General features: G+C 51.1%; 1 protein-coding gene across 4 annotated transcripts in view; it reads left to right on the top strand.

The window, feature by feature from the left end:
* The window catches only part of SIK3 (SIK family kinase 3), an 84,271-nt gene that overhangs the window by 37,817 nt on the left and 23,071 nt on the right, over nucleotides 1–23,383 (top strand). For all 4 annotated transcript variants that reach the window (XM_080567645.1, XM_080567643.1, XM_080567644.1 and 1 more), the window contains exons 2-6: nucleotides 5,950–6,066; nucleotides 9,376–9,439; nucleotides 15,483–15,644; nucleotides 21,616–21,740; nucleotides 22,121–22,244. In XM_080567645.1, coding sequence (XP_080423771.1) covers nucleotides 5,950–6,066; nucleotides 9,376–9,439; nucleotides 15,483–15,644; nucleotides 21,616–21,740; nucleotides 22,121–22,244 — 592 coding nt within the window. The remainder of the gene's footprint in view (nucleotides 1–5,949; nucleotides 6,067–9,375; nucleotides 9,440–15,482; nucleotides 15,645–21,615; nucleotides 21,741–22,120; nucleotides 22,245–23,383) is intronic.

Genomic DNA, 23,383 nt, shown 5'->3' with positions numbered 1-23,383 from the left:
TGTTTTGGTTTGAGATGCAGTTTCTGTCCCTCTTGACTTCCCGTGTGGAGCAGCGAGCCGTGCTGGTGATGTCGGTGACAACGAGGTGTGCTTCGGGGCTTCGGGTCTCAGTGCCTGTCCTGTTAGTGAGCTGCCCACTGCTGTGTTCCTGCTAATCCGTGACTGAAACTCCCACTGCTCTTCATTAGGCTTTGCCTGGCATGCGCACACACCTAGCACAGCTCGGGGATCAAAAATATACCGAGCAGCATCCAGCACAAGTGCACCAGGAAAGGAGAAGTCTGGAAATGGGACGGCCGAGCCAAGCCTCCTGGCTCTGAGCTAGACCTCCGCGCTGACTTGCAGTCAGCTCGAACAATTCACCTCCTTTTTACAAACTGCTGTTGTTGGGAACTTAACTTTTCTTCCAAATAGTGTGTTCCGCAGACTACTAGTGTAAGTTTTAATTGGATCCAAGAAGAAACAAAAAATGAAACGTTTAGAAACGGAGGGAACATTTTGTTAATTGGTAGCAGCGTGTATGCTCCAGACTTGGCATAGATCCTGCTGCCTGTAAGCTTCATTAACTTTTGATAAAAGAATAGTTAATTTTTTCAGACTGTTTTTTATAGTTCTTCATTGTCTAAGAAATTAGATTATGGTTTTCTTTCACTTTTAATTGCAGCCTGACTTGTACTTTCTTTAGTGGTGTTTAGCCTTGCTCTCTCCCCTCGCTATTTTATGTGGTATTTGCAGGGATGAGGGAGTGCACTCGGGGCTGTTTCTTGGTGCTCCGCGAGGCTACCTGGAAGCAGTTCTTTCTCCACAGACGCCAGCACAGGGCCGTAGTGCTGCTAGTGGGGCCGTGCACGTGAGCTGTCCCAGCTGGAGCAGGAGCCTCTTTGCCTGTCCCCTTCCTGCTGCCTCTGCCACGGAAGCGTCGTGTCCCTCGCAGAGCACCGCAGCTCTCCTGTCTTAAACCTGCCCAAGGGACTGTACCAGGCGTCCCTCCTGGTGGGACAGCACCCCAGTGGACGTGTGTGCTGTGCTAGATGTGCGGCGTGCACTGTCACACGTGGTCGGAGATGCCAAGGCACGTGCTGGCCGGCTCACCAGCGTGCCACCCGGTGTCTCCTTGAGGAAGGCTGGTGGGCCGAGCAGGGACGGGGAAGGCGGGGAGATGGTGCTGGGTTTGGTCCCTGAGGAGCTGCAGCCTCACCAAGTAAAGGTTACCGGGGCAAAACCCTCGCTTGCTGCCAGCCAGGATCCCACTGGCCTCCAATGCTGCAGGGCAGCGCAGCAACCGTGGGGCATCCGAGGGGAGTCAGCCAGGATCCGAGAGCAGGCAGCTCCCCAGTGGGGCAGTCAGGCTGGTAAGGGAGCACCAGCAAAAGGACCCAGGACCCAAAGAAAAGCCGTATGGAGGAACTGGTTAACCACCCCCTTGAACGTTTGCGTTACACAGCACGAAGTGCTGGCGCTGTGGAGGGAACTTGCAGCCCTGCTTTGGGGCTGGTTAACCCACGGCAGGGTTATCTTCATCCTCAGCGGGGCCAAGCTGCCTCGGGCAAGCTGCTGGGCCCCTGCAAGAAGAGCTCTTCCCTGGCAGGGTGCGTTCAGACGGGGCTCGCTTTCCCAGCGGCAGGAAAACCCTCACTCAGGGCGGGATTCGCTGCGGCTGTTTCCCCGCGGCCGGGTTTTCATGAAGTCAGTCTGGCTGAAGCGCCCGGAGCACTGAAGCCAGGCTGTTCTGTGTTGAAATCCTGAATCATCTTTCAAGGGAGCGGGAACATGAGCCAGCTGGGAGACGCAGAAATGGAGAAACTCGGTCTGTTTTGGAAAGCCTTTAAACCACTCCTTCCCCCTGGAAAAAAGGCAATCCAGAACCTCTGCAACAAACCAAAGGGAGCTGCTCCGCCGGGCCCCGGTGAGCCCCCACCCCTGAAACTCCCTGCGCTTGGCCTGCCGCGGGGCGCTCCGAGGGGATTTCCTACTTCCACCCTCGCGAGGAAGCTCTGAATTTCCTGAAACTGGAGCGCTAGGTGGTTTCCCCAGGCTCCTTCAGGAGACTTTTACCTTTTATATTCCATCCGTCGCTGGAGGCACCTCAACTGAATGAACGCATCTCGAAGGAACTCCTCCAGAAACGCCAGCGCTCCCCACCTTTGGCTTCTGAGGCTGGATTTTGGGTTGCTCAAGGGCCGCCCATTTGATCTCGAAGCAGGAGCCTTTGTCAGAAGACGTCTTTGGGCTGGTGCTTGTGTTCCTGTGCCACGGACTCAGGCATTTTGTGCCTCGCAGGGGCGGAGGCTGAAGACACCACCCATAGCGGGTGCCACGCGTGGCAGGCTGCCGTGCAGGATGGCAGCACGCTTCTCTGCGCCCTGCGTTACCGGGGAGAAAAGCAGAGAAATTCGGTTCTTCTGCTTTGTCTGGACTCGCTGACAGCGTTATATCCCATCAAATGCTCCACGTTCCTTGAACTTGGCCAAAAGTGTCAACTCGAGTCACACAATTAAGCTGGGAAATGAGATTTCCTTAGAGCAAATACGCAGCTGGGAAAGGAGCAAGGAACTTAGGAGCACTCCAGACCTGAGGATTTTCATTTAAATATTTGTGCCTGAAAATGACTCATGTCTCTGGGTAGACATCTTGGCTTCGCTCTTTGAGGAAGCTCTTACTTTTGTTTCTTCTAATATTACTGGTTTAAGCTTTACAAAAGCTTGTTCATACGAGGGAAGTCCTCGATGAAAAGCGTGCAGCGAGTGTTTTCCAAGCCCCCTCTGACTCTGAAGCTTTCCAGCCGACCCGTGAGCTTTGTCCTTGAACACCATCGCCTGCTGATCGCTGCCGCTCGGCAGAGCTGCGTTGTGGGGGCTGGCTTTGCCGTTTCACCTTGGGTCTTGGCTCTCGCCCTGCTCCTGCCAGCTCCTCCTAACGCTGCACGCCAGAGCTGGCTGCCGTACAGCTTCTGTTCGTGCTGCAGTGAGCACGCTCCGTGACTTCAAGTCCGAATTATTCCTCTGCTCCAAGCGTTTCAAGCGGAAGAAACGGCCGGTTGCACCTGGTGCCTCTCCGGGCTTCTGCTCTCTTCTGCTTACATGCAGGGCAGTTATCCTCCTGGCAAAAAAAAAATGTTATAAAATGTTTAATTTTCACGTGATTCAGGATCTTTAAGGGAACATACTTCCCCCTCCCCATAGCGCCCTGCCTATCAGAGCACCGTTTGGCTCTGCTCGTGGCGTTTGTCGCAGGGAAGCGTCACGGGCTTTGGTGGCTGCCGGCAGGGCTGACACCCGCTGGCTCAAGGACGTGCGTGGGGCTCCTTCGCCCGGCTCCTGCCGTCATCCCAGGGCTGCAGGGCCTTGGTGCTGCCAGCGGGCACTCCCCGGGACCCCGTGCTTGTCCCTTTGTGCTCGGGCTTTCCCCTGCCACCAGCACCCGTGGCCCTTTTGAAGGTCAGGGCTGTTCCCTCGGGCTCTGGGGAGGTTCCAGGTGCACGTGGTGCCGCACCTGCAGGCTGGCCGAGTCTCACATCCCGCCCTTCGCTAGCAGCATCTTGTTCCAGAGAGAAAACAGCACTTGGGTATGGGTTTTGATCGGGAGGGACTTCGGGTGTAATTCTTTTTTCAGGTGATGCTTCGGGGCCTCGCGCTCCTGCAGCGAGCGGCCGCTGGCGAGGCGGTTCGGTCAGCACCACTGCTTCTTGCAGCACGGCTGCTGCGGGGCGTGTGTCGGTGCCTGCGGACGGGGACGGTCTTGCTGATGGAAACAAGGCTGGAAGAACCTGTGACTTCTTCCCTCCCCTGGCACCCCTTCCTCTCCCTCCGCAAGGAGCAGCAGTGCGTGCTGCGCCGGCCGTCGGGTACCGGCTGGGGTTTAGTGGCTTCCCCTCCTGCCCCAGCAGCGAGCACGTGTTCCGTACGCACCTTGAGCGTGGCGTGCCTCTGTGCAAAGCACCTGTCCTCGTCCCCAGCCAATGCTGGTGTCTGTTAGAGCCAGGCCTTTCTGTAGCCGGGCTCCGAGCTCGTGTCCAACCCCGCTGGCTGTGCCTCAGCAGCGTTCCTCGCCGCAGCGCCGCTTTGCATGCCCTCCCCCGTGTCTTTGCATGATCCTGCAGCCTTCCTTGACAGAAGCTTTGTAAATCGTGCTTTAGGAAAGCAACCAGGGGAACGTGTAAGAGTGGCTCTTTTCCCAGGTATAGCCCAGCCTCCCGAACGAGAAAACTTGCTGGTGGCTGTTAATTCAGCCCACGGATCTGGAGCTAGGCTGGCGTGCCACGGCTGCTGTCTTGCACTGACGTCGGCTGGTGGGGAGGAAGGGGACTTAATCCAAGGCTGACGCGTGCTTTAGAAGCGGCGGTGCGAATGTTTGCCGGGAGCAGCCTGCCCGCAGCGGCCCCGGCTCTGCAGCACCGGGTGGCTTCCAGGGCTTTCCCCGGCCGCTGGGAGCAGCCTTCTCCCTCGGCCTCCTGCCTGCCGAGGGGTCCCGCGGGCTGGAGCTGCTTCTCCTCCCCACTGTGCCAGGCCTCCTGGAAGAGGTTCCTCTGCTCTTACCTGCGTGTGTTGGGCAAACCTTCGCTTATTTATAGGGACCCGGGGTGCCCGTGAGCCCCGGGGAGCCTCCAGCCGAGGCAAGGGAGGAATTGGCCGAGGCTGGGACGTCCGGGAGAGCAGCTGACTGGAAGCACTTAGGCTTGTTTAACTGATCTCAGCGTAGTGTTAGAGAGCACTTCTGGTTTAAAATTGTACAAATAAATAGGATTGTTAGATGCCTGCCGTGCACCCAGCCCCTACCATCGCTGCTGATTCCTCAGCCGTGTCACAGTAAGCGAGGCACTGTGGCTAATGCTGGAGGCCGGGCTCTGGTGCCTTTTCCCCTTCCCAGCCTTCGGTGCCTCCCGTCCCCACCTCCACGTCTCTGAGAAGCTCTAACGGCCTCGTCCCTGGGGCTTTTCACAGGTGAGGCTCCTGCAGGCTTGTCCCTTCCTTCCGAGAAACGCCTCGCTCTTGTGCTTGGGCTCATAATACACGTCTGGATAATGTACTTTATCAGAAATACCCTAGCTGTCGATTTGTGCGACCCAGCCGAAGTCCATTATAAATCCATTACAGCTGGATGCGTGGGTTGGTAACAGGAGAGCCTCTGGTAGAGGTCTGTAGCAGCTCCTCACCCGATGTAACTGGGGAGAAGTAGGAAACGGGTCACCGTACGGGGACATCTGGGGCTCCCAGCCAGCTCCGTTCCCCTCTGATGCCGAGGGGAGACTGGAGCACGGCTGGTGGTGTCTGCCTTGGTGTCGGGAGGAATTCGGGGTGGGTTCCTTCTGCCCTTTGCTCGAGGGGCTCCCGGGCTTGTGAAGTCTGGTTCCACTTGCCTCCAAATCTCGGTCACTGAGAGCTGTTTTCGCGCTGCGAGGCTCCCCGGCAAGCTCCCCAGCTGCTCTGTGCCCCTTCGTCGTGCTGAGGAATTGCAGCTTTCAGGCTGCTGGGGCACGTCTTCAGTGGTAAGTTAACACGGCTGTGGCAAGGCTGAACTGGCACGATCTAGGAGACTGGAATAGACTGAACAAACGCTTGGACTTGCTTGCAATGTATCCATGAGTTTAGAAATAATTTGCTTTTCAGCACAGCATTGGGTGCCTCTGTGAACAGGCTGTGCTGCGGTAATGGGCAACAGCTTAAACGTCCCGCAGCCTGCTGCAGCACTGCGCCCTTAATGAGGTGCCCACTGCAGGGAAACCACGCTGACAATTAGGAAACAAAGCTTCTTCCTGCCCAATTTATGGCAAGCTGTCTGGATTTGGTAGGCTGCTCGGAGATCCCAGGCTCTCTGAGGCACGGACTACGTATTCTGTTCTCCTACAGCGTTTAGCACAGGCGGTTCTTACGTGCAGTATTTGTTTTTAAAAATGCTTTTCTAAATACGTGATTGGGTAAATAACCTTGTTCTCTTTTTCCTTTCTGCTAGGTTGCTATCAAGATAATTGATAAGACGCAGCTGGATGAGGAGAATCTGAAGAAGATATTCAGAGAAGTTCAGATCATGAAGATGCTTTGCCACCCACATATCATCAGGTTATATCAGGTAGGAGCTTTCTGGGGGGTTTTCCATCCCTCTGCACTGCAGCTGTACACCACGTAGCAGTGTTCTGTAGAATTGTCCCTCCAGTTCTCGAGTCCTTTGTTTTCAAGGTCTCAAAGTGCTTCGATTAGAGGGGGGTGGGCAAAAAGTGTGGCTAATCCTTCTCTCTTCTGGGAGATCACACTTCCGCTGTGGGCTGGCCCCCTGCCATTTGTTTATGGCTATTGTGTGCTTTCCAGTTTCCCAGTTGAAACCGGATGTGGGCTCCCCTTCTCGATTTAAGGGAGAGAGTAAGTCCATCTGCCTGCAGGACCGAAAGCGTGCTGCTCCCTTGCTCTCCGCTCCTTGCGCAATTGCCCTGTGGTTCTGAGGACTTGCTGGGCTGTTCTGTGCTTTCTTGGAAGGTGATCAATAGCAATGGCGCAGCTGCTTTTGTTGTTTTTTTTTAATGTTGTTTGCAGACTTTTTACTTGTTTGGCATTTTCACTCTGCAAACAACATCAGCAGAATCCACGTATGATGCTTTTTACGCACGTTTTTGGTGGTGCCCCTCTGATTGCATGGTCAACTAGAGCAGCAAGGAAGTTGCAACAGGCCGGAGGTGAGCAAAGTGATGGGGGCAAAGAAATAAAGGAGACCAACACCTTGGTGAAACACTAAATGCTATTTTGGAAGCTGTTGATGAAAGATTCTCTTCCTGAACCTTCTTGATTCAGGGGCTCACCGTGACTTACAACCAACGAGTACTCGAGAGCTCTGTACAAACTTCCCTCTGCTTATGATCCCGTTTCTGGAAGCTGGGGGACAAAGGCTCCTTACCAGAGTCCTGCCTGGTGCATGCAGGACTGCCACCCCACTCGATGCAGCAATACAGATGCCAGAGGGCTCGCAGTCACGGAATTGGAATGTGAAAACTTGAAATTTGGGGGGGAAATATGCTGGGGTTATTTCCTTCTGCAATGTGGTACTGACGTATGCGTTTTAAGGGAGAAGTTAAATAACCCTCAGTGGAAGTTGCCATTTCCTAGAATCAGCTCTTGTCTGTTCAAGACCAGGCTGCTTCTGATCTGTGCTTGATAGATGTAAGCAATTGTTTGGACTCCAAAGAGTTAAAATAGAGTTGACGTGAGAGAGGTTAATGTTTACCTCTTCTGGCCAAACAGCCAAAAGTGAGATGCCTACTACAGAATTTCGACATTTTAAGGTACTTAGGGAATGCTTCTTTGCAAACTGATTCCTTCGTGCCTTTTTTTCCAAAAAAAATAAATTTGTCCCATCTAAAGCTTTTGATAGGGTACTGAACAAGTGACAGTAGTGGCTTGGCTTTGCTAAGTTGAGAAAAGATTTCCTGCTGTGGATCGTATTTCATTTGGGTGTTCTCTGAGGGTACTTTCTGTGGCATTTTGTTTTTAAATAAAAACTACTGAAACCTGGAGTTGGGAATTCAGAGTTTTTCATCAGGAATTCGAGTTTCAAAACCATGTTTCTTCGAACTTACAGTACTTGAACTGTAGAAGTGAAAAAGGAGAAAAAGGAAATAATAGTCCCAAGAGATTCTGCTTGTCCCAGAACAGCTCTGTGCTATTAAAACAGCAATGACAAAAACCCCAAACCCACCCCCAGGAGTTCTCTGGACACGTGGCGTTACCGTACGTGGGAGCAGCACGCCGTGCCCTGGGACGTCCGAGCAGAACTGGGGTTTGTCTCCGTGACGCTCCTGTTGGAGCACTCGCAGTAAGAGCAGAGCAGCAGTTGAAGCAGCTGCTGCTGGCCAGGCCAGCCGCGGGTTTGTAAATGCGAAGCCGACGCGTTTGACTCCTAACTCGTGGTGAGAACAGGCAGCGCAGGGCTCCAAGTAGGGAGCCTCTCTGTTGAGATAATAGTCCATCCCAGCTGAAAGGCGAACTTTCACTTGTCTTTGAAACAGGCACTGACAAAAGCCAAAACAAACCCAAGTGTTTCCGTGCTTGTGCAAACAGCCCAGCTGAAATTCACCTGTTGTGCCCGGCACCAGAGGCTCGAGGCCCTGGTAGTGAAGCAATGTGATGTTTTCCCCCTGACAAAGCTGTGAAGCTCGTTAAATAAACAACACAAAGCTTCGAAAAACACTGCCAGCGTGAGCTTGCCCGCAGGCGGATCTTGTAATCTGCTCACAGAACAGCCCTCGGAGCCACCCTTACCAGCGTACGGCCCAGTGCCTGAAGACGGGCATTATGTGCTGCTTCCTTGTCTTTAGCATATAGTGCCTCGCAATATGCTTTTTTCCCAGTTCCAGGTGCTAATAGGGATCGTTTGGGACCCCCGGGGTCCTTTTGGGCTGCAGGTGCCCCACGGGCTGGCAGGGCTGCGCTCACCGGTGCTGGAGGCCTTAGAGCCCTGATCTGGGCCCCGCTGCTCTTCTCGCCCGTTCCTCTCTCTGCCCGGTCTCTTTCCTCCCTTCCTCGGGACGTGGCAGGGCTGTGGGGCTCTTCGCTTAGGGGGTCCCTTCTGAAGCTCAGCCCTTGGCTCTCTTCTCGGTTTCTGTCCAGCTCGGTTCTGCCCCGCGTGCCCTCACCAGGTCTCCTCCGAGCCCTTCGCTCCCGCCTCGTCCCTGTTCTCCCTGCCCGTCCGGTGCCTGCGCCCGGAGCTCTGCTCTGCCGCAGGAAAGCAGCTGCCCTGCCGCTTATCTTCCTTCCTTCCAAGCACTTTTCTCTCCTGTGCAGTAGATCCACATGGCCCTCTAAAGAAATGACATCTAACCCCTGGCCTTTGCACGTTGAAGCTCTGCGTCTCCAGAGTCCTGACAGACTCTTAAAACGTGAGGGGCTGCTACCTGCGGGCTCCCAGAGGCAAAGCTCTAGCTCTGCTTCACTTCTGGTAGGTCTTAGCTCCTTCGGAAGTCACTTCCCAGCTGAGCCGGTATTCTCTGCTTTGGCAAAAGTGTGTTAGTTGTTTCAGTGCCTGGAAGAGACTGCTTAATGAGAAAGGTGAACTGCTTCGGTGGCAGCAGCCCTGGGAGCTCTCCCGGGCTTCTGGGGCAAGACGAGAGCAGGGAGCAGACACTAAAGGGAAGGGAACCCAAGGAGGAGGAAGGTACAGGTGAAGTGCTGTGTTTAGCTACAGCTTTAGTGTTTAAAACTTGCTTTTTGATTCTTACTTTTCCCAGTTCCATTCCCTTCCTCTGCATTGCTCTATAAACCATAGGAAGGTCACGGTTTTGATGTGATGAAAGCAGCTACATGTATTAAAGGAGGAATGAAAAAATTCCATTAGGCTGCCTCGTGCAAAAAGTAACAGTCTCCTTACCTGTCACTTTTCTGTCCTTGTGTCCAGGTTATGGAGACGGAGAGGATGATTTATCTAGTGACGGAGTACGCTAGCGGAGGGGAAATATTTGGTAAGTACATTTATTGCATTCTTCAATCAGATAATGTACTTGGTTAACTACAGTAAACTGAAAATAGCTGCCACGCTCTCTTGTTTCAGTTGAGAGATGCCCTTCAGGCTGAGAACTTTCCATTGACAAGAGGGGTAAAGAAATAAATGATACCTGATGGAAAAATAACTTCCATAACCTCCGTTTCTTCTTCGGGTTTCATTGACAGGTGGTGCTGCTCCTCTTTTATGCTGACTTTGGGATTAAATATGTTGAAGTAGTAACCAGTTAAATTTTAAAAAACATGGTGCTGAGCGCTTTGCTTCACAGCAAGTCCTGTGAAACTTGTCGGCTATAGCTCGAAGGTTGGCGTGTGTTAGCTTTCAAAAAAAGGGCTGTCCTGCAGTTCTGTAGTATTTCGTTCTCAAACCCATGTATTTTCTTTTTTTTTGTTAATCTGATGTTATCTTAGCATATAGTGGATACATCCATTTTAAACTCCATTGTCTGCTAACGAGGTTTTGGCTGAGCTTTCTGACCACAGAAGCTAGTCCTTAAAGGAAAAGCAGTATCTGTGCAGCACAACTGCAAGAATCTAATGGCAGCTCTTTAGTACCTTTGTAGATGGCTGTCGTGCTTCCTTCCCAACATCGTCCGTGTTGTTCAGCTGCTTCTTTGGGAAGGTGACAGCTCAAGGAAGAAGCGAGCAGTGGCCGATGCTTGGGAATTGTGGATTGCCTGGTTAAAAAAACAAAACTGACTTAATCCAGCTGAGTTTTCCAGTTGTTTACTCAAACATTAATCTTGGTGCTGGATGCTGAGCAATTCTGAGGGCTTGTGAAACTCATCTTATGTTGTGCAGCAAGCCATAATTGCAGTAAAGTCATTTCAATGTTTATTAGACACTGCTGGTGGTTGTGAGACTTCACTTGTATGTGGATCGCTGCAGAAAAGTATGAATTCCTTTTTACTTTTTCTCCCTCTTTTGTTGAATTTGGCAGAGACAATTCATCTTTTTATAAATCCAGAACTATGTGCAAGCTCATATACAAACTTGGAATGAATTCTCTTGGTTACAAAAATAGCCCTCTACATGATTTGAAGTGAAAATCTAATTGCTTTCTGAAATATTTTATGCCGTAGTAAATTCAGCTCATTAGAATGGCTAATTTCCATTTTACTGCCCCACATTTTATCCTCGTTCAGAGCTGGGAGCGGATAGCTCAAGCACTGCCAGTTACTCAATGGCCATGATGTTTTTCAGGTCCGTGGCCGGGAGGCTGTGCCCTCCTAGGCTGTTTTTTGCATTTCAGGCACTTGCCCGAGGCCTGGCGAGCCCTCGGAGTTAGAGCAGAGAGAGGAAAACCCAAGTTTCAGCTTTTTGTAATCAGGGTTTCCTGAGTAGCCATTAATACTTTGTTCTAACAGAGGAAGCAATTTGCCGGGAGGAAGCAGCAACCCATTTTGGAAACGTTTCCTTGCCGTTGTTGGCATCCCCAGCGCTGAAGGACCTCACGTCCTCGTGGTGTCGGCAGAGATGGCGCCGCAGCGTGGGCCGGCCTCGGGCCTGCTCGTGCTCCTCTGTAGTGTTGCCTGCTGGATGGATGCTGGGGCTTGCTGCTTACTGGGGATAACATTTTGCTTGTGTATTTCTTCTCCTCAGTATCTGCGCCTTGTCTGGAGGCCTGCTGGGAATCGCCGGGCTTGCTGCAGGGGTAGCTGCTGGGCGTGCGTGCAGTGCAGTCAGCGACAGGGAAGGGCCAAGTGGAGTCTTTTGGCGAGGGAGAGGGTTTTACTCCGTGTTAAAGTGACTCTTAACTCCCGTCAGTATCTCAGACAGGCTTGCAGAGGTACTGTGTGCACAACCTGAAGAGCTCTCAAGCTCAGCTCCTCACTGTGTGGCCCGCAAACCAGAACAGTGTCCCCTCGCACCCTCGTGGAGCATCCAAAACTTGCACCAGGGCCAGGGTACATGAAGAAACACCTCAATTTTCCTTGTATTATCTACCGCTATTTCTGGCCACGGGGGGAGTCCTCTGTATTAAACATGCTTGTGCTCAGTCGTTCACCTCTTTCTTGGTTGTGTTTCGATGTCTGCACGAGTGCCGAGCTGCAAAAGGGGTGTGTGTGTGTGTGTGTGTGTGTGTGCGAGGGGCACGCTGACCGCGGCTTCGTGTGTGTTGCACACTGGATGTAGGGCTGGGTGCCTCCTATAACCTGAGTTACATCGTTACAGCGCCGTGAGCTGCAAGTTTGTCTGAGGCAAATCTAAGCTGTTTTCCTTTGAGGCTTTAAGAGCCTGCGGAAGGCGTAAGCTGTCCCTTGCAGCTGTAAATGTTCCCTAGGCAGTAACCGGGATGGAATTTGTAGCTGACGGGACGGCGGCGTCTCTAAATGGCTGCCGTTGCAGTATGGCAGTCAGGGCTGGGTGCTTGCCTTCCTCTCCCTCGTCGGTCTGAGCTTTGCAGGTTTCCTCGGTCAGCACCTGAGAGAGCTTCACACGTTCCCCAGCTGAAATTCCAGTAAGAGGAAAGCTGTGGCGCGGCCGGTAGCTCCTTCGGTGGGCAGGCTGCGCCGTGTCGTTGATTCGTCTGTTACTGGAAACGCTCTGATAATTCACATAGCAGTGCACGGGGATCAGGGAGAAGACTTGTTTTCGCTGGGGACTAAAGCAGCAAAATGTAAACTGTTAGTTCTGTCCCTGTGCATGTTTTGCGTGTGGCTGGGCTGGTGATTTGGCACCATGAACAAATAAATGTCTCCTTCTAAACAGAGGATGCTCTTTGTGCCACATCTCTCGAGCGTCCTTCTTAGTGGAGGTCAAACAACAGTCTGAAAGTGTGTTTACTTTTTAGCTGCTTACTACAAATACTGTAAGTAATCTGCAGTCCCAAATAATTGGCAGACCAAAGCACGGGTACGTGGCTGGTCGGCAGAAGGGCGCTGTGCTTGGTGGGCGCTGCGACGGGGAGGCAGGCGCTGCTGCATCTGCCTCCAGCCTGCCTCGGTGTTCCCTCCCGACAGCTTGGCAGGAGCTTTTCTTGTGACCTGGGCAGACACCAAACAAAACAGCGCCGTCGTGAGAAGGTCAGACTGCTTCTGAGATCACAAGGTCACCAATTACTGTGCAAATTCGACTTAATCCACCCTACAGCGGAGACACGAAGCCTAGGCAGCATTTGCTTTCCAGACAGTAAGCAACTAAAAGTGCAGGGAGTCTGTCTAGGGGTTAGAAGTGGAATTTGTGTATCAGCCCCGTCTCTTAGTCAAAAAGCATGCTTTCTTCACCATCGCCTTTAACCACTTTTTTTTTTAATGCAGAGTAGTATCAGGCTCTTCATGTGAGTCAGGAGAACAACTGCTGTTTTTAAGGGATGTGAAATGAAATCATGTGTTGCTTATTGTATGGAAAACACTCCAAGGAGCAACTCCGTGCACTCTCAAATCCAGAAGAGCACACTGGCAGAGGCATTCGGTGCACACAGGACCCAGAGGCAAGAATCTGCGCTTCTGGAGGCGGCGTGCTGGGGATCGGCGTGCTGGCTGCCCAGCTGGGTCATCGCCGGAGCCTCTCTGCAGGAGAGGTTTATGCAGACTAAGCTCGCAATAGTTAATTTTGGCATACAGTTGCCCTTGGTGGTATGTGGAGCATTCTGTAGCTTCATTGTTCCTACCCTTCCTCTGGAGCTTGTGCAGAAATGTCAGCCTTCTCCAAGTGCTGCGCCTACGTGCGGGGCGCGGGGACGGGCCTTCGCTCCGCATCTCTTCGATAAATGTGAAATTTCACTCCTAACCTAAAAGAGTTTTTTGCAGCCTGAGCACGATTAAAGGAAGGGGAAGCAGCGTTTTCTGCCTGAGCGTGTGCCTGAAGGCCGTGGCACCGAGCGGCTCCATCCCTGTGTCCCTGCGAGGCCGGGCCCGGAGCCACGGGGAAGGGGGAGCCGGCAGCAGAGTGAGATCCGCAGCGGGGCCAGGAGCAGAGGGGTTTGTGATCCCTTCGGAGAGGGCGCCTCCCTGCAGGGCTGTCGATCAGCAGTTTGTGAGAACCTGGCTTGGCTCTTCACTACGTATCAGGGCTGAAGTAGGAGCGTCAAAGTCTTTTCCTTCCTGGGCTGTGAAGTGTGTCCGAGTGACCCAAATTGTGCACTTCTGTGCTTCTGGAGTGTTTTCAGTTTGTGTTTGAGCCTGGGCTGGGTAAAAGAAGCTTCTGAGAGCCTCGCAGAAACGTGCCTGCTGCAGTAACTGGATTTGATTTCTTGCCTGCAGGAGGAACTCTTTAAATGTTTTCAGAAACGTCGAGAGATTGGAACTTTGCTCTTGGTTTAAGAGCGCTTACTACATCCGCAGGCTGCGTTCCCAGATTCGAGAGCATTCAAGATGTGAATGACCTCGGCCCGTTCAGGAGCCGGGCTGCTCTCTGTTAATCAGCAGCGATGTTCGCGTTGGAGCGGGCCCTTAGCTCTGCTCATCGCTGCCACGGCCCTTCTGAGTGAAAGGTGCGTGGCCCTGGGAAGGGCTTAGTGAAACGCGGCGGGACTGGGTGAGATAATTCGGGACTGGACGATGTAATTCACGTGCTAGTAATAGCAGAATTTACTAAGAGTTACGTTGGAATTGGTGCTGGGTGCCCTTCCCCAGCCCGGCTCGGATTTGCCCATGGAGTAAGTTTATCCGGTGAATAAAATGTGATTGACAAGTTTTTGAGAAACACCTTCGCTCTGTTGCACAACGTCCGCAGTGAGACGTGGAGGAGCAGGTTGCCGTTCAGTCAGAAGCAGGCAGACCTGCTTTCATGTCTCGGTAATTAGTATTTACTGCAAGTCAATTATGTCGCAGGTATTTTAATTAATGGGTGGCTGGGAAGAACACAGCCACCTGATGAGAAACCTTCAGAAGTGATTTATTTTTATTATTTTCAAGAGCAGATATCTTCATCGAGCCCTCCAGTTGAAATGGAGTTTGTGGAGTGAAACGGATCTCTTCAGCCTGTTTCGGGCTGGAAGTTGGCGGAGGTCAGCAGTGACCAATGTGAGGAGTAGTGCTCCCTTGAAGTGGGCGAGGAGATAATGCTGGGCATCCATTCCTTACGTTTTGTCTTCGGTTTGTTCTGGGAGCATCGTTGCGCTGGGTCGCTGGCTGTGGCCTGGCTTTGGGAAGCTCTTCCCGAGTTTCTCCAGCCCCTGGTCCCACGTGGGGGCCGGGGCGTGTGGTTGCTGCGGGCTCCAGAGCACTTCACAGGTTTCTCCTGTTCCTTTTGTAGCATTGTCTTCAACTTCGTGAACTTGGAAACCACTATTCCTAGCCGTATCTTCTATCATGCAATATCAGGTGTAACCAGATTTGCTTACATGGTAGATAGTAAGAAAGGGCAATAATCGTTTCCTAACTCACTGCCAGTTCCTTTGGCTTGTACACTTTCCCTGGTAGAGTTTGGTTGCCTCTTGTGATGAGGCTCGAGGTGTTTTCGCTTCCTTTCTGACATGTTTTACTGCCTGTCTCCTCCCTGTTTACCTAACTTACCGGCTAGTATGATTAGTGGCTTTTGCAAGTCTGGTGCTTTCATGTTCTAAGTGGATTAATTGAAGTCTGCTTGCTGTTGGATACCTCCCTGTGTGATCTCCGGGTCAGCTGGAGACTCTTTCTGTCCCTGTTTGCAATGGTAGCTTCCAAAGGAAGCCTCTCTGGCCACAGGCCCTGCCTTTGAGTGAGAGCATAACTTCAGCAAAGTACTTCAGAGCGCTCAGACTTCCTTGCAGAAGTAAGCTCCAGTTTTATACTAAAGCGTATCGAATATTACAAATACACTTTTGCACCCAAACCGTAGCAAATACCCAGAAACTGGGAATACCTGCGCATATTTTGAGTGTGTGGGACAATTTTCTTTGTTGCGTTGCAGAAGTAAAATAAAAAAAAAAAAAAAAAAAAGCTCCTGAAGCAGCTTTGGTACTGAGCTGCAGCGTTCTAATGGGGGCCTGTGTGTGTGAGGAGTATTTAGGCTGGCTCTCGCCCCGGGTGCTCCCTGTGGGGTGTGACTAACCGCCCTCCTTCGCTCTGTCCCCCACAGATCACCTGGTGGCCCACGGACGCATGGCGGAGAAGGAAGCTCGGAGAAAGTTCAAACAAATAGTGGCCGCCGTCAACTTCTGCCACTGCCGTAATATCGTTCACAGAGATCTCAAGGCAGAAAACCTACTTCTGGATGCTAACCTCAACATCAAAATAGCAGGTGAGCTAAGACTAGCGGTGTGGGAGGAAGGCAGCTGCTTTCAGAAGTTAATAAATGTAGGCATTGGCTGCTTCCAGGTATTCAGAAAGGAGGAAACGCAGTGCAGCTAAAGGAAGCTTTGGATTTCTGTGTGGCCTGCTGCCCAGAGCTGAAACTGGCAGGTTGTAGCCAGGAGATTTATATCTCCCTTCAAGTAGTGCAAAATAAAATCAAAGAAAAAAAAATGCTGGTTTGGCTTCGTAGGCAAATATGCAGCTATAGATATTGCAGGGTCCCATAACACTGAGTAATGGGCAAGGCAAAGAATAAAGAAGTTGACCTTGTTCTGAGTCCTGCTGCCAGTTTAGGATTTCTTCGAAGCAGGTCAGACCAGGTGAGAGAAGAAGAAGGGAAAACTACAGATGACAATTTTTGGTATTATAAGTGAAGGAGGAAAAGCAGTCTTGGAATAATTTCACTATCTTGCTCTGACAGGGCAAGAGAATAGCCCCAGTGCTTTCGGTATTTTATTCGTCGCAGGGGCAGAAGCTGAAGTTGGTAAAAACCAGGCCCTTTCAGTCTGTTCCCGGTGTTTTGCTGGACAGTAGGTTTCTTCTGCTACTAACTGCCCCTCCAGAGAGCTCGCACCTGGGGCAGTTTGTGTGCTGACCTACTGCGTCTGTGTGCCTGTGTTCCTCCTGTACATGAGGAACGAGCCTGGGCTGTTGAGCTCCGTGGTGCACTACCTAGACTTCATTTCGCTTTGTTGGATTAAGTACTAACTGATTGAAACAAGAGGATTTAATACTGCCCTGGTCATCCCATTTCATGGGCTTTTGCTCTGGAACAGCCAATACCTACCATTGAATTCTGCTGTAGCCTAATGCATACCAGAGTGTTTTTTGGAAAGCGCTTTATCTCCTCCCCATCTTAACAGGCTTCCCTGGAGAGCTTGTCAGCTTTTACAAGGGTTTGTAACTTGAATTAAAAAAAATGCCTAAGACTAACTTGCTGCAAAACTCTTCAGTCTGAGAGCAATGTTAATACTGATGCATTAACTTAAACTCTTTAGGGAGCTTATATCTCAGGATGTACATATTTATTTCCTGGAAAGTCTTGTTTATATCTACCAGGAGGTTCCTCACCTTCCTTTTTGAACCTCAGATTTTAGCTTATGGAAACTTAAATCATGGTATGGAACACACACACAGTAGTATCTCTCATGATTTTTCCTTTATTACTTTGTGTTTTTTTTTCATCCTCGCTTTGTGAGGAAAGAATGGGAGGGAAGGGAAAGGAGCGAAGGATTTCTATGAATCTCCCCCTGCCCACTTGATAGCCCCGTCCTGCTTTGTTTCGGTGCAAGGACACTAACCTGTGCTTCGCTGTTCCGGGAGCAGAAGCTGAGCAAGAGGCGTGTCGCTGTTAAGTACTTGAGTGGTTTCTAACGTTTCCTATGTTTTAAGCGAAATCTGTGCTGCCTTGCGCTGCGAGTGCCTCTCTTGGCCAGCTGACAGCCTGAGAGCGCACGCTTCCCAGGGCTGGGCTGCCTACAGTCGCTGAAGAGAAACACACTGACAGCGTGGAGAAAATGGCTTGGTTTTGCCAGGCAGCAAGACTCGTTCCCTGCGTTGGATAAGAGCTTCCATGCTGAAGGAGGCAACAGCCATTGCATGCTGGCATCCACCGTACTGGGCAATGAGAGGCAGAGCTCCTACCGGAGGGGTTGCACGGGAAGTCTTTTTGGGCAGCGCTTGCTGGTGTCTGTTTCGTGCAGGCAGATGCGCTGACGATTTGAGGCCGTCATGTGTTCAAGGGGTACATCATGTGTTCAAGGGGTACAATCTAACCCGTGTGTGTGGGGTGGAGGGGAAATAAAACCGGAGAGAAGAAAAACTTGAAAATTAACCCAGGAAGAAACTGGAGTGCAGCTGGGTTTCTTAAAGAAATGTCCGCGAGCACACTGACAAGCTCATTGAATGTCTGAAACTTGTGGAGACTCTTTATCTAGGGGAGGTGGAAACTATTTTCCTTCCAAGGCTGTTCCCAGCACAGCCTCCAGAAGGTATTTCCCACCCTGGTGATGGTAGTGTTTTACTTGGCAGGAGGCTGTAGCAGTGATTTGAAAAGTAGCCTGGAAAAGCTGATTTATGGTATAGGATTTTCCGAGTATTAAGTTTGGTCCCTATAACTCATCAATTACAACTTGACACCAGTTCTTCCATTGTTTCAGGAGAAAAAAAAAAAAGCAATAGCAACCGATCGCTTTCACTCTGGACCTCCCAGGATAAATACTGCAGGCATGCTCAGAGCCCTGTCAGACAGGGCGAAGGAGCAGCAAAACCTTCGCTGCCAAGCCTGTTACGCTGCCTAACTCAAACCTCTTCCCTAATGCACTTAATACGTCCGTAGCTTCCATCAGCTGAGCCCCGAGCGTGCCTTCTGAAGGCTCCATTTGGCAAATCCTGGTCGCTTCTTTTCTGTCGAGTAGCAGGAATCCAGAGAGCCCGCAGGGAGCCAGCGTATCACCTCAAGCAGCCAGAGCACGACTGTGGGACTGGAGCCATGTGGTTCCGATACGTAGATGTAAAATCTTCAGCAGCTTGCGTAATTCCAGCAGCTGTTGGAGTTTTACCTTTCAGCTCGCCACCAGTGCAGATTTTCTAGCACTTCTGTTGGTCTTTCTGACCTGCATTTGCAGCTTTGCATTACTTGCTGTGAGTTCAGTAATTAACACTTGCAATTAGAAGTGGGTTAGTGCTGCTATTTCCGCTTGGTGGTAACTACAAGTGTGCTTTGTTGTTGACCGTAACCGTGCTGTTTTTCCCTGAGCAGTAAGGTACGAGTGCTGTTACCCTGGTTCTCACTTTTCCCATGGATGCCTTCTCCCCGCGTACCTTCTCCCAGGCTGAGTCAGTAGCTGCTGGCACTGTGCTCGCTCGTGCTCCCAGTCCGAGGGTTCAGCCAGGAGTTGCGATTATTGCTAAACACGCAGGCCTTCCTGGGGTATGATTTCAGGCAGGAATCCGATCTATGCATTGCTTTGCATTCATTTGCAAGAGCCTGCTCGCTCCTTCGCCTTCGGAGGATAGAAGTCCCCATCGTACAGCCTAATGTCAGCTCCCTGAAGCTCTGCTCTGGCGAAGCGTGAGGGACTGGACGACTGGACCCACTTCTTTGTAGTGCAGAGAGAGGGTTTTGAGGTATTTTCCCTGTACGGCAGCATCATGAGTTTTAGTTTGTCCTTCAAAAACTCCCTTTTCCCTTTGCGGCTGTTTGTGGGATGGGACCTGGTTGCTCCCTGGTGAATTTGTGTGTCCTTGCTTGGGCTGGGATGAGTTGTAGTATTTAAGAAAATTTATTTCAATCATGGGGTGTTGGTTTTTTTTTTGCTTTAGCTTTTTATGGTTTTTTTTTTTTTCCTGTTGCTTTCGAGTTTCAAATTCCCCCCACTGACTTGGTGGGCAAGGGGAGCTTTTCAAGTCTCCTTTCCCCATGCTTGGCCTCAGTTCCTTAAGCACCCGTGGCCTCTAGAAGAGGGATTCCAGCCTTGAGCTCTGTGGGGGTGACCCTGCTGGCTCCGCTTGAGCCCCGGAGCATGGGGGGAAGCTGCAGCCCCCTCCAGCCGCAGGCTTTCCATCCCGCAGCCAGGGCAGCAGTGGGTGAGTGCCGGTGCTGCCAGGGGCTGCTGCTCGAGCAGCTTGCAGCGTCCGCCCTTTCAGCCTTCCCCGTGCAGTTTTTTTCCCTGTGCTGGTGCTCACATAGGTACAAACATTTTTTCTTTCAGCGAAACTTTTGCCCGTTGCATCTGTGCAGTTCCCATCTCTAAATTCTAGAGCAGCAAAATGCCAATTCCCATCCCGTCCCGTCCCTGGGCAGCGTGCTGGCGGCTCCAAAGAGCTGCAGGCCTGCCGGACCTCTTAACATTTCCGTACAGCCACGGGCTTGGGAAGACGACGGGACGTGTTTGCTGCTTCAGCGATGCAGGTGGTTCCCAAAACGCAGCTCAGACGGTTGTGCGAGCTGCGCCCTGCTGTGCCGAGCTGCGCCGAGGTGGTTTGCCGAGTGCTGCAGCTCTTTGAAGGAGAAGAGCACAGTCCCCTGAAATCAGGTCACGGAAATCCTGCGAGGCAGCGGAGGTTGTGCGCAGGAGCACCAAGTGGCTGCTCGGGGTGTTGGTGGGAAGCCAGCCGGGTTTGCTGGCTCGGGAGCTGGGGGGAAGCTCCGGGCACTGCTGCCAAGGGCTGGGGGGTTCTGTCCAAAAGCTGACACCTGGTTCCCTTTCAGCGGGGTAACTGCAAACGTTCCGGGTCAGACTTGCAGTTTTACGTGGTCTAGGAAACCAAACCTTCACTGGTGGCCAAAGGGCGCGTGCCGAGCTCCTCAGCTTCTGAAGCAGGGACAAAGACTGTAGGGAGAAATAGGCAGATAAAATTAAGGTGGATGTTCGAGATGAATGTTTATTTCTTTCACAAAATAAGGGGGAAAAACTTGTGTTTTGCATGTCAAATATTTTTTCCCATTTGCATGCCTGTATTGAAATCTGCATTTTCAGTCAAATTCTCCTGGAGAGCTTTGGGATCTCGTGCTCCGGTGACAGGTAGGGGCCGGGTCAGCTCGCGTTATCCCAGATGTGCTGCAGTTGGGAACAGCGATGGAGTAAAAATTTAAATGAAGCTTTTCCTAAAAGTTTTACTTTCCGCAGCCGTACTGTCTGTTTTTCCACGATGTTTTTTGGTTTAATCGGTTTGAATTTGCAAACTGCGTATTTCTGGCTGCCTTTGGTTTTTCCAGCATTTCTCGCCCAGGCCTGCCGTGAGGATCTGCTGCTCCTGCAAATGTTGTGAAAAATGTCCTTGTGGCCGGGGGTCCCTGTCCACGTGCATTAATGTCACTCACCTTCCTGCTGGCACAAGTCTAGCAGAAAAATAGGCAAAGCCGTTTGCAAATAACTGCTGCGGTGCCGCTCCTGATAGGAATTGCTCCCAAGGACACCCTGTCATGGGACCTGGAACCCTCTATCTCTCTGGGTTTGCTTTTGATCAAATGAGTCAAAAAAAAAAAAAAAAGGAAAAGAAAAAAAGAAATGGTTAATGGGGATTCCTTTTATTTTATAAGAAGAAGCTCACTTCTCTTAAACCCAGACATCTGTTCCTTTGCTCTCTCTAGCGCAGCTCTCAGCTGTATTCAGGGGCGGCAGATTAATTAGGGAATGCCGTTAGTGCCCGCGTAAGCTGATGGTTGACTGCCCATAAAGTTAAGATCTTTCTTTTATCTTCTCGTTCAGGATTTATTCTTTGCTGTGGGTGAAGGACTTGACGAGGTTTGTAGAGATGCCTACCGCAACTGAAGATTTCAGTTCATGTGGTGCTTTCTGGAAAACAAATTTTAAAAATTGCATGTTTTTTCCCCTTTGTACGCGTTCTGTCTTTGCTGGCAGCTGCCCTGATTCTACTGAAGTTGTGAAACTTGTCATCAGAGAGCTGAAGGTTGGAAATTAACACACAGACGTGTGTGTGGTCCCTCGAATATAAGTTGGAAACCTCATTCCAACCCCTTCACCCGACTTAGAGCATCCCTGGCTGGTCTGATTGCTGTTTATTGACTCCAGCTCGGAAATCACGTGTCTGAAAAGTGGAGAGCAAGCTTCAGATCTGTGTTCTTAAAGAAAAGCAGTATAGTTAGAGTGTGTGGAGCAGGCCCAAGCTGGGGTGTTTTGCAGCAGGTTGTTTAAATGGGGCGAGTTGTCGTATGAAGTGGACAAGCAGCTGTTGATATTTGGTTGTCTGTTCTCTCCGTGTGGAGGAAAGAAATTTGCACACTGTTCCAGGTGCCTCTTTTGCACTCTTTATTTTTCTGGTGTCCGAATATCAGTTATCCATTGTGGAGTTCTGTGGGACTTCACTAGACACAGCGAATTATTTCAGTACCATTTGTTCGTGACAGTTGAGGTGGATCATACTGCACTAATCAGCTCTCGTTACTCTTTCAGATTTTGGATTCAGTAACATCTTCACACCCGGCCAGCTGCTTAAAACCTGGTGTGGAAGTCCTCCCTATGCCGCTCCAGAGCTCTTTGAAGGAAAGGAATACGATGGGCCAAAAGTTGACATTTGGGTATGCAGTGAACCTCCTTCTCTTACTTTGATTTTGGTTTTGCTCAGTTTGGTTTTGATGCTTGCCGTCGCAGCGGTGCTCAGCCTGCTGACGCTGCGTTGATCCGGGCACGCAGGCACCGTGGTGGTGCAGGGCTGCCGTGGGCAGGCTTGGGCTGTCGGCTGGGTTAGCCATTGGCTTCTGAGGCTTGGAAGAAAGTCTAAATTAAGCCTGAAGGGGAGAGAAATGAGGCTGGCCTGGGACCGAGACATCACGAGGTCCTTTCCAAGGATTTGCTCTTTCTTGTTTTCTATTTTATTTAAACAACGTTTACTGCTATTAACCACAACCTCTCTCGGTCTCTCCCTCTGTTGCTGACGTGACCTTGGGTTTGGATGCAGAGTCTCGGTGTGGTGCTGTACGTGCTGGTCTGCGGCGCTCTGCCCTTCGACGGGAGCACGCTGCAGAATCTGCGCGCGAGGGTGCTCAGCGGGAAGTTTCGCATTCCATTTTTCATGTCCACAGGTGAGGCGCACACACGCTCCGCAGTCTGCCTGCAGCGCCGGGCAGGGCTCTGGTCACATCTCTGCTCACAGACCCCTTGAAACACTTAAATTTTAATAAACCATTTGATTTGTGTGGTGGGTGAGTGATGTGCCAGGAACCTTATCTGCTGGATAGCAGTTTGTAACAGAAGCTAAAATGAGTTCTGAATCTAGAATTTAGAAACCCAAATATTCTTACCTAAAAATAATCTGCTTTCTTGTATACATAATTGCAAACTATAGCAAAACGTTAGCAAAGATACACTTACTAAATTCTGGGAAGTGTGAAAGCTAAAAATGGACTAGTGATGTAGGAATATGGAGGCTTTCACTATATCTGCTTTAGACGAGGCTTTTTACAGCATTATGGCACATTAATTTCCAGCAGTAGCCCCACCGCAAGTGAACGTCCATGTCCTGTTTCTGCAAAAGTGTTTTGGAATACTTAAGTAATAAATCCTGTTTCTGAAAAGTGTGCTTAATTCTCGGGTAAAACCAGCTTTGCTTAAGAGCAGCTCGTATTTTATGGTACCTTTAAGTGGAAATGGGGGTTGAAGGCCCGCTTTCCTGGTTCCAAGCTGAACGTCTCACCACACTTGCACGCTCCAAGCTTGGCTCAAGTGGCGGTGCCACACACGGTTCTGCGGGAGCTGCCTGGGAGAGGTGTGCCTGCAGTAAGCCTTAGGAGCACCATGCTGGCAGCCTGAGCCATGGCTGCTGTGGTTTGTTCTTCAACCCCAAAGAGCCAGTTGGGTCCCCGGCCCATGCCAGCAAGGCGGGCAGGGACAGGGTGACAGCGTGCCACCTAGGGGCGCCGGCAAACAGCACAAGGGCACCGTGGCCTGGCCAGCCTCCTCCCTAGCATGGGGAAATCCTACGTGAGATTTTGGAAGTGTGACAGGGGCATACTGATTTACAGCTGTATTGGCAGGAAAACCTTGCTCCAAAGGTAGTTTCAGATCAGTTTTGGAAGACCATTGAAAATATTCCTTGACTGAGGATATTCTCACCCGTAGGAGCTGCGGTAGCGCTGGAAGCTCGGCGCTGGGAGCCAGTGCCACCGTTGCCCTTGGTAGCTTGAAAACGGGAGATGCTCCCGTGTCAGGGTGGCAGCAGCTA

This window comes from Anser brachyrhynchus (genome assembly GCF_964034855.1).
Source record: "Anser brachyrhynchus genome assembly, chromosome: 25".
NCBI lineage: Eukaryota > Metazoa > Chordata > Aves > Anseriformes > Anatidae > Anser > Anser brachyrhynchus.
This window is presented reverse-complemented; position numbering and strand designations above follow the sequence as displayed.